The sequence below is a fragment of the Pipra filicauda genome, unplaced genomic scaffold (assembly GCF_003945595.2).
Source record: "Pipra filicauda isolate LSUMZ 115617 unplaced genomic scaffold, ASM394559v2 scaffold9_size5747161_pilon, whole genome shotgun sequence".
Classification (NCBI taxonomy): domain Eukaryota; kingdom Metazoa; phylum Chordata; class Aves; order Passeriformes; family Pipridae; genus Pipra; species Pipra filicauda.
In genome coordinates, this window is record NW_024105198.1 from 1535471 (window position 1) to 1545661 (window position 10191).

Consider the following 10191-nt stretch of genomic DNA (forward strand, 5'->3'; position numbering starts at 1 on the left):
CCAGGTGCTGTGGCTGCACGGGTATGTAATTACATGGGTGCTTATGATGGGAAATACATGTTGGCTCCTCACTGTGGATGCCCCTAAAGCCCTGTGGCATGGAGGATGGCTGCTCTGTGGGGTAGCATTAATGGCAGACACTGTGGTTTATCTGCTGCCCTGCTTTACTGCTTTTTTGTGAAAAGCACTTGTGTGGGAAGCACATGCTTCCCACAGCATGCCAGTGTTCAGGGGAGAGCAACATCCCAGCTCTGGGGGATGGTGGGTGAGGGAACCCAGTTTGCTCTTGCCCAAAACACAGAAAACAAGGCTCACTTTCAGAAGTGGAAGGATACTTAATTTAAACACCAACTCCAGCGTGCCAGGGACTGCAGTCTCCCAGACTGCTGCAGCTCCTCTGAGGATGGCTCTTCATCCAACCATCTCTTAAAGACCCAAGAAAAAGCTTATTAAGTCACAATTAAACATATTCCAGTTACATTTAAGCACCAAAGAACTCGGCCAGGGAGGCACAGCCTGCCCAGAGCCCTCCTAGGCAGCATTTGTGTATCCCACCAGTCTGCAGGCAGTGCTGAAGGACAAAGAGCCCACACTTCCTGCACAAACTTCACACAGTTCCTCAGACTGGGGTCAGTGAACTCCCCTCCAACACCACAAAGACTGGCTTTGGAACAAACAACACATTTTATTGCAATAAAAAGAAGCAAAGGCAGGTCATCATCTCAGACCTCAGTTCCCAAACAGCTCTGTTTTCTGGGGAGGCTTTTATGTTAACCCGTTAAACTTGGGAGTCCTTCAGTCAAAGGTGATGCGAAAACTGCGCTCCTGCTCCTTGCGGCGGCTCTCGCAAACCTTGGTCACCTCTTCCACCTTCCTCTGCAGCACAGCTGGGGGAGAAAGAAGGGATTAATCTCACAGTCACCCCCAGAACACAACCCTGCACACTTGTGCCCGCAGAAGGAGAAAGAAAAACATTCAAGCAGGGCTTCTCAGCAGAGGCCCCCAATCAGGCACATCAGGGGAACTCGAGCACAGAAGGGACAGTGACATTGAAGGTGAGGAGGAAAAGATTCCTCAGGGATCTTCAGCAATTCAGTGACTCCCACACATGCTACCTGCTTTCCATTTACATTCCCAAAAGGCTGCAAGATGACACTCACCTGAGTTCTGGTCAATCCACTGCAGGGAATCCATGTGTGCATTCAAAATTTTACAGATCTGCTGAAGCTGAGCAGAAAGAGAAGGTGCAAATCAGTTGTTACACTACATAAACACTAAGAGGAGTAAGAGAGAGCCTGCCTGTCCCTTCCTTTGGAACAGGCTGTAGCCAAGTTTTTCACTGTTCAGCTCCCCTAACTGAGCAGCCACTTTCCCAGGGAAGTCTGGGCAGCAACCCTGCTGCTTTCCTTCTCTTTACCATCAGGAAAACTAATTTAGATTATATGTCTGTGGCTTATTCTAATTTAGACCTGGGAACCATCAGAACATTCATCACCCTAGGCTTCTGGTGGCAAAATTAAAAATAAATGTGGAAAACTCAGTCTACAGTACTGAAGGGAAATTTTTACTGAAAAATAAGCTTCTCAGTAAAGCCATAAGGAGTATCAAGATTAATTTAATATACATCAGAAAGAGCTGGTTATTCAGATCTTGTTTTCATGAGGATACAAAAATGGTATAAGGAAAATGTATCAACATCTGTGGGGGGTATTCTGAACAAAATTTAGATTTGGCACAGGACAGATGCAAGTGGTGGAGCCTGATCAATGTTAAATGCCTCTGAAACAAAGCACAATTTAGGCAGAAATTAATCAACAAGCAAACCACCAGAGTTCATACCAGAATGAGATGCTTTGAAAACTGTTAACAGAACTGCAGGGTAATTAAACGTCCTTTGCCAAAGTTAAAAAAAAGCTTGCATTTACCGGGTCACTCGTGTCTGCTGGGCCTCTTGATGTGTTCAAGTGCTCAGTGATGTCCTTCAGGTCTTGTGCCATGCGCTTCAACTGAGCATCGATGTTTTCAGCCAGTTTGTAGCTGCAGAACACAAGGCAACCAAGATCAGAACATTTTAAGTGACCTTTGAAAACCTGCTCCCAGTCACACCAACTATGGGCAATCACAATTAGCCTCCATGTCTTGCAGCCAAGGCTGGCAGAGATGTGGGAGCAGTACCCTGAGAGGCTCCACCACATGCATGAAGAGACTCTTAAACCACTCTCAACAGATACATGGAGACAGACAAGCAATACATAGTGTGAAGGGCTTCCTGGAAGGCTTTGTCAGAACTGAAGGAAGCAATAAGCCTGCAGTCTTCAAGATTCATTCTCTCCTGAGAATGAATCACTAACTACTCTGCTACGATGCATCGCTTAGGGCTCATGAGGATGCCAGTGCCACACCTAGTGTGTTCTGCTCTCATCACTTCCATCACTAAAGAATCATTAATTTTCAGAAATCATGCAAAAATTAGTAAGCTCTTCCCAGACAGCTGATTAGACCAACATCCAAAGAGCTTTTCATGCTGACTCGAGGGCTTCCACTCACAATTCCCATTTCTAACGAGTAAAATCTAAGTTGCCATGCACAAAACAGGGTTAAATATCTGACAGCAGCCACTGAAGGTTCAATACTGTCCTGCATCCCAACTCCACTTTCTGCTGACTGGTCATCACCCCAGGAGTCTGGTCACACACATCCCAAGCAGGTTTCTGCCTTACGTCCTCTCCCGCTCTTCATCCGCGTGCTGCAAGTAGATGGTCCCGCTCTGTTCCTTCACAGACTCCTCCAGAGGAGTCAACAAGTCCTCAAGCTCCTTCTGCTGTGACAGAATGAAGTCGAGTTCCTGATCCAGTCTGAAAAGAGGAAATGCCAATTTTAATAAACCCCTACAGGTTATAAACATTCTAGAGCTGTCATACAACCAGACACGACAAAAAAAAAACCCAACCAAAACCATCTCAGGTGTTCATAGTTTCTTACCTCTTCTGATCAACCTTCACCTTCTCTACTTCTCTGTGTAATGAAGTAATCTGGAAATTGAAGACACTTCGTTAGACCTTGTAAACTCAAAAGACAACTCCCCAAAGAGGAGGAGTGGGAGTGAGAAAGCAGCACCACACAAGAGACAGTTACGTACAGATTTACAGACCAAAGATGGACTGAGGGAGATTCAGATTGGAATGCTCCCCCAAAAAGAACTTGTCATCAAAGTTCTGTGACTCAGCAAAGTCACAGAACAGATTCCCAAGCTCCAATGCATCAAGAATAGAAGACACAGAGATTTGTGAAAAACACCCAGACAGAATTCACATCTATTTTTTTTCACAAGTCGAAAAGTGCCATGCACTGGTTTGTTGCATCTGTAACACTGAAGGCCTTAGAGGATGTAAGCAAGCAAAATCAGGTTACACTGGACATGTCCTCACCTTCTCTCCATTCTCTATCAGCATCCGATCCCAGGCATTCACTTGTGTCGCTTGATGGAGAAAGTGTTTCTCTTGGTCTTCCAGTTCCAGGCTCCACTTGTTTATCAAACTCTCCAGCTGGGCATAAGTCATCACTGGAGGTGTGCTGAGAGGGAGTGAGGGGCAGGACAGAACACAAGGTCAGAAAAGAAAAGAGAAGCACGACAACACTCCTCTCCCCTTCCTCCATCACATCCCTCCATCAGCACTGCAGCAGCTCTCGCCCCAGTCAGGAAACAGTGGTAACAAAACACTCACCTGGTCGTGGTGGTCGTGGTTGTGGCAGCTGTGGAGGTCACAGCTCCAATGGCACCAGTTGTAGTTAATGGCTTCAGATTCAGAGGAAAGCCAGAAGCAGAAGTAGTACCTGGGAAGAAGAGATTCAAGTCAAGCAACAGAAGAGGTAGGTAACAACTGGTAGGTAACAAACTGCAGCAGCTCCAATAGGCCCCTCTGAAAAAAAAAAGCAAACCCCACATCTGTCATGAAGGGAATGAAAACATCACTTGCCCACACCACTCTCAATCTCCTCATGTTCTACTACCAGACCTAATAACTACCAGCACACCCAGTTACACTCCTGCACCTTTGCAGGAGATGAGACTTCTCTGTTCCCAAAACAAGATGGAATAGGAGGATCAAAGAAAGAAGGGCATGTTCTTTTCAGTTACTGGAGGGCTTTACAAGTCAGAACTGCTGTGCTGCTACTCTTTCTTCTTTTCAGCTACTTTCAGCATCTCATTCCTACCAGTGGCACTGCTTGTTGTGGCAGCTGTTGTTCCAGGAACTTTTAATCCAAACCCAAGTGTCCCCAGACCGGCAGTCCCAGTGGAACCAGTGGAAGGGGCACCAACTGTAAACAGAAAACAACATTAAGAGGTTGGAAAAGCTCTGCCCTGCCTGCTCATGCCTCTCACCCCAGCAGCAACAGCAGAGCTCCAATGCCCACAGGTACCACCAGCCCTGCTGCTCATTTATTCCTCCAGTAAATAAAACCTGGATAAAGGCTGTCTGGAGTGACTCACGTGAGAGGCCCGTGGTGGTGGATGACGTCGTGGCCGAAGAACTCGTGACGGACGCGAACAACGTGGGCCCCGTCGGAGCCAGCACAGAGGTGGTGCTGGTGGAGGCCGTTGTAGCAGCTGTGGATGTTACTGCAAAGAGAAAAAGCTCTATCTTGGACAAGCAGAGCACATGGAGCTCCCATCCACTGCAGGACCCTCCTGCTTAGAAGGCGACACAAACTGCCCGGCTGCACCAGGTTCTTAGGGATGTCAAGATTTTACCGGCTTTTCCTCTTATTCTGCCTCAACACTCTCTGCTCTTTCCCAAGGAACCCCTTATGCCTGTGGCTCCCTTCCACTATGCTCCCACAAGTACAGAACAGAATGTGGCATGTGGGATGCAATCAAAGACACAGGACACCACATCCAATGGCTCTGTGAGCTGTCACCGATCTCCACTGCCAGAGCAAACCCACAGCAACAAATGCTTCTACAGCCCCTTCCCGGACTCCAGCCTAGAAAAATATCCCCAGAAGGACAGCAGACTCACAAACTCTTAAGGAAATATTTCCCAAAACATCCTCCTACCTCCCAGCTTGGTTCCAAAGGACAGAGTGGGTGCCTGGGTGGTACTTGTGGTCAGTGTTGCTGTAGGTACACTCGTGGCTGCTGTTGAAGTCAGTGACCCAAAGGTTAGACCTGGAACAAGTAAAAGCAAAAGGATAAGATGAACTTTTTCCTAGAGGACACTGAGCTTTGGGCAGACTCTGCAGGAGGGGGCAGGTTCCTGCCCTCAGGGAGGTGGAACCACGGTCTGGCACTGTCAGCCAGACTCATCCTGCAGCACCTGCTCCCCTCCACTCCCAGCCCTTTCCCTCTGCACCAGCAAATCACCCAAAACACATTTAAAAAGTGCTTCCCAGGCAGCTGGCACTTCTACCCACGCTGCCAGAATTATTCAGCCTCACTCTCCAAACCCAAAGGCTAAAGAGCCATTGTTGCCCACCCCTGCAGACCCTGCACAGGCCTGTCAGACAGCACTGACTCCAGCTCCTGCTCCATTCCGGAGGCTGCAGAACCTCCTCTCCCTCCCCAGCTGCCGCCCCCAGCCCGGCGCTCACCCACCTGTGGGCTGCCCCCCGAGGCTGAAAGGGGTGGCAGCTGCCGGGGTGGCAGCTCCCAGGGGGGCCGTGGTGGTGGCAGTAGCTGCAGGGCTCGTGCCAAAGGTCAGCCCTGTGGACGTGGCCTGCGGGGCCGCAGTGCCGATGTTAAAGCCGGCTGTTCCCGCCTGGGTTGTGGTGCCACTGGAGAAGGTGAACCCTCCTGTCGTCCCAGTCTGAGCCGTGCTGGTGCTGCTGGTGCCAGCAGTGCCAAAGGCAAAGCCAGATGGGGCTGCTGCTGCTTGACTGGAGGGCGTGCTGGTTGCCACAGAGCTACCGAATGCAAAGCCCCCTGTGATTCCAGGAGCCTGAGTTGCAGTGCTGCTCCCAAAGTTTACTTTTGGTGTGCTTGCCCTAGAGAGGGAAAGAAAAGAAGCCAACCTGCTTGAGACACAGATTCAGTCGCTACTCAGTCACCTTTCTCACAGACCGTTTGCTGACAGCATAAACCACCTTACAAAGAGATGCACACCTGGCCAGGTTTGTGTTCCGATTCCGACAGGAGACTGTATCGAACTCCTGTCACCTGCCATCCTTCCTTAGGGCTCTTTAGACTGACTCTCCCTTCACTACCTCCACCCACCACCCAGACACTACAGAACATTTATGGCAGTGAAAGAGAAGTTGCTCCTTCTCACACCTCTCAGTCACTCCCTCTATACAAGGCTGGTTTTTTTCTGCTCACTTTTACTGCTCGTCCCCATCTGAGCTCCCTTTCCCACTGCTCCCATGTGGCAAAGCTTCGACAGCAGCAGTTCTGAAGAGCCACTCCAGAGCTCACAGCCTTTCCTAAGGACAAAACGCTCCCAACTGGCCCAGGAATCATTCTGGGTGCTCCAGATTTGGTCAGAAAGGACAAGACTTTTTATGCTTGCGGGCAAAGCTTTATCATATCTCTGTCCGGGCGTCTCTACCCCAGTCACAGAGGGAAGCGTGGAGCAGCTCATTCCCAGTGCCCACCCGGAAACATCAGCGGGGACGAGTCACGGGGCTCGCTGAGCACTTTCCCAATAACACCCTACAGGGCGCTGGGAACTCCCGGGCACCAGAGCCAGGGGCTCGCTCCCTCCGGAACCCCTCTCCAGGCCCTCCCGAAGCCCCGAGCAGGACACCCCCGTCGCGGCCCCCCGGTCTCACCCCAGCGGGAACGCGGCGGCGGCGGGGGCGGCGGCGGTGGTGGCCGGGCCGAAGCTGAAGCCGGGCTGCGTGGTGGAGACCGGCCTGCTGAAGGAGAAGAGCCCGGCGGGCTGGCCGCCGCCCGCCGCCGCGGCCGCGGTGCCAAAGCTGAATCCGCCCGAGGCGGCGGGCGCGGGGGCGGAGAAGGAGAAGCCGCTCGTGGTCGTGGTGGCGGCGGCGGCCGCTTTGGGCGCGCCCAGGCTGAAGGCGTCGCCCGGCGCGGCCGTCCCGAAGTTGAACTGGCTCATGGCGCGGCGGGAGAGGCGGAGAGGGAGAGAGGGAACGAGGGAACGAGGACAAGAGGGAAAGAAGGAAACAGGGAAAGAGCGACCCGCGGACTCCGGGCGCGCTCCCGCCGCGCGCCGCGATGGCGTCACCGCGCCCGGCGCGCCCCCGCCTCCGCCCGCCCCCGCGCTTTTTCCCGCCCTCATCGGGCATTGGTCCGTCCTACCGCCACTCATGATTCCGCGGCTGCGATTGGCTGGCGGGGCGGCGGGGGGGCGGGGCGTTGCTGTGGGGACGGGGACGCGCGTGAGGGGGCTCGTTGCTGTCTGGGCAGGAATCCTTAAAGCAGGGCATTTAAATTAAGAACATGCTTCGCTTGCTTTGCTCGCTTCCTGACCTCTTTTTTTTTTTTTTTTTTTCCCCCTGATGCCTTTAAAATAACAGCCTTTGAATCTCGAGGAATCTGGCCATTTTAATTAAGAGCTTTCCTGGAGGGTTGGGTGGGTGTAAGTTAAATGTGCTCGATGAATTACAGTCCAATGGCAAAACTGTAAATAAAATACAGTTTCTTGTTGAGGGCTCCTGACCTGTTGGAGAATAAAAAAAGCTTTACTTCCTTACTGAAAATTGCGGCTCAGATGCCAAGCAGAAAGAAAGAACAGGTAGAGCTGGGACTAAGAACAATTATCTGGATGTTACTGAAGGGAAATTCTTTTCTCCGATCAACAAATTCCAGGGTGCAATGGGTTCATGCATCTGGATTATGTTTATGTGTTGAAGCTCAGCATTTCACAAAGATAGATAAGATAGCCTTTATCATAAACTAGAGAGGAAATCAGTTGGCTCAGAAGGCTGATAAGTAGGTTTTTACAGCCTAGAAACTAGATAATAAATTAGCTCCCTCCTCAACAGAGGAGGGAGCTAATACAGGACTGCCTCTATTTAAAGATCATTTCTCAAGTTTGCAATATTGTCTGAGGGTGGAAACCTAAGAATATGTTGGGCAGTTCAGTGAAAACACCTGTGCAATACTTGTGGCTGCCAGAAAAGTAGCAGTCACATTTCTGTTTTAAACCTATCTATGCTGGATTTTTATCTCACGCTTCAGGACATCACTGCAAATGTACAGTGATGCCCAGAGGGAACTTTTCCTGCAGACTGTTTCCATATAACTCCTGACTGTGGCAGTTCCTTCCCTCGGAAGCAGCTGTTATGAGTGGTCTGTGCTGGCACGCATGGGTTACACGGCACTTCTATGCTGGAGGTGTCGCCAAGATCAAGTTGGCCTGCACCTCGCACCAAAGCAACCTCCACTGAGAAAAAAAGACAGGTTATTGTTACAGAGGTCTCTTCTGAGGGGAACAGAAGGCCCAACATGCCAACCAGTTTGTAAGGTCCCCAAGGAATCTGCTGTTGAAGGTACTTTTTAAGAGTCACTTTTTAAGAGCCACCTCTTCAGACCATAGAGCAAGCAATTCCAAAGTGTCAGAAGTCAAGGAAGGCCACCTTGGATAAGCAGGGATCTTCTAGAACTCTGGTGGAAAAGGAAAGTGTGTGGACATTGGAAGCAAGGACAGGTGGCACAGGAAGACCAGAGAGGTGTGCTGTTCATCATTGTAAGGAGAAAATTCCTATGGACAAAGCTCAGTTAGCATTTAAGCTGGCCAGTAAAGGACAGCAAAAAGGACTTTTCAAAACATGTTGACAGCAAAAGGATGATCAGAGATAACATTGGTCCATACTTGACAAGGTCAGTCACCTCACTTATGGGGGCATAGTCAAAGTAGAGATGTTTAATGCCTTCTTTGCCTCTGTCTTCAACACCAGTGATGGGCCCTGGGACCCCCAGAGCTCTGTGCTGGAAAACTGTCTCTGGAAGGATAATAAACTCCCAGCCAAACCTGAACTTGTCTGAGACTTGCTGCTCCAGCTGGATGCACATGAATCAATGGGGCACGATGGGATTCATCCCAGGGTACTGAAAAAGCTGGCTGATGTCATCATGGGACCTCTCTCCATTATTTTTCAAGTCTTGGGAGTCTGGAGTTCCACATGACTGGAGGCTGGAAAATGTCCCAGTTTTCAAGGAGGGTAGGAAGGAAGACCCTGGTAATTACAGGCCTGTCAGTCTCACTTCAGCGCCTGGTAAAATGATGGAGGGTTATTTTTCTGGGCATTATTGAAAAGCACTTGAGAGACAACACAGTCTTTTAGCTTCCAGCATGGAAGCAGGTTTCTGGCTGAGGGAATGTCTCTGGATAAGTCTCATATTCTCATTAAGTTTGGGGATGGGAAGGGGGAGTTTGAGACACGATTTATTTGTTTCTCTTTTTTATTTGTTCATGTATTTCCAACTGCTCTTTCCCCCTCGAGAAAGCCTTGCTGCCCATGTCCTGAGAGAACGAGGTGACCTGCTCCCACACGGTGGCACTGCTGGCCTGGCTGTGTCCCGCACGTCCCTGCTGCCTGCCAGGGAAGGGTCTGCAGTGAGGCTGCTGGGCTCTCCTGAGAACAGGCCAGTGGACCTTGGCATCCCTCTCTCTGTGCCCTCTGCACCCGATCTGGGTGACTTTCTGCTCCTCCTTGCCGGATCTTGGGGAAGGAGAAGGGCGTTGGGTTACACCAGTGTTGAAAACATTGTGTGATAAGAACAGTCCTGCTCACCCCTCGCTGGCTCAGGGCACTTATTCTCAAAGACGCTTCTCTCATCATGATGGTGGGGCCAAACACCTACCGTTGCTCCTGTTTTCCCTGCCTTGGCTCAGACCCCTCTTGTTTCTCCTCACTGCTGCCGTGCTGAACGACTCTTTCCAAACATAAGCTCTCCACAGCCCCTCCAACGAGCTCCATCAACATCTTTACCTTCCAACCTTGCTCATCTCTCCCAGCATCCCTGCGATTTCCCCACACCCTGCTTTTTTCTATGCTTTTCCTTGTGCCCACATTCCTCATCCCGTTTAAGGACTCTGGGAACCCGTCCGAGGGCCTGGGCCATAACACAGACTTGCAGAGGGACTGGCCTTTCCCTTCCTGAAGTCAGACTTTGGATTGTGTTACAAATGGGTCAGGTATCCTCTGCTTTCTTCACCTGTGCTCTAGGTCATCATTCTGGCGGGGCAGGGGGCTCTTCTTACCCTCCTCTGGCCTTGCAGGACCAGC

At 50.6% G+C, this 10191-nt stretch overlaps 1 protein-coding gene across 1 annotated transcript; it reads right to left on the reverse strand.

Annotated features, from left to right (window-relative positions):
* Positions 1-665: 665 nt before the first annotated feature.
* NUP62CL (nucleoporin 62 C-terminal like) lies at positions 666-7156 on the reverse strand. The gene is made up of 12 exons (XM_027725125.2): positions 6769-7156; positions 5597-5985; positions 5060-5170; positions 4493-4621; positions 4216-4320; positions 3726-3834; positions 3429-3573; positions 2983-3032; positions 2721-2855; positions 1926-2037; positions 1161-1227; positions 666-887 (listed from the first exon to the last, which is right to left on the reverse strand). Exons 1-12 carry the CDS (start codon positions 7053-7055, stop codon positions 796-798), a joined length of 1731 nt encoding a protein of 576 aa, XP_027580926.1. The 5' UTR covers positions 7056-7156; the 3' UTR covers positions 666-795.
* Positions 7157-10191: the final 3035 nt, after the last annotated feature.

Excerpts from the sequence above, each read along its gene's own strand:
- NUP62CL (XM_027725125.2), bottom strand. The coding sequence starts at position 7,055 with ATGAGCCAGTTCAACTTCGGGACGGCCGCGCCGGGCGACGCCTTCAGC. Across the intron at positions 4,321-4,492 it reads CACCACCACGGGCCTCTCAC|TTGGTGCCCCTTCCACTGGT; the intron begins GTGAGTCACTCC and ends TTCTGTTTACAG. Across the intron at positions 888-1,160 it reads GTGGATTGACCAGAACTCAG|CTGTGCTGCAGAGGAAGGTG; the intron begins GTGAGTGTCATC and ends TTTCTCCCCCAG.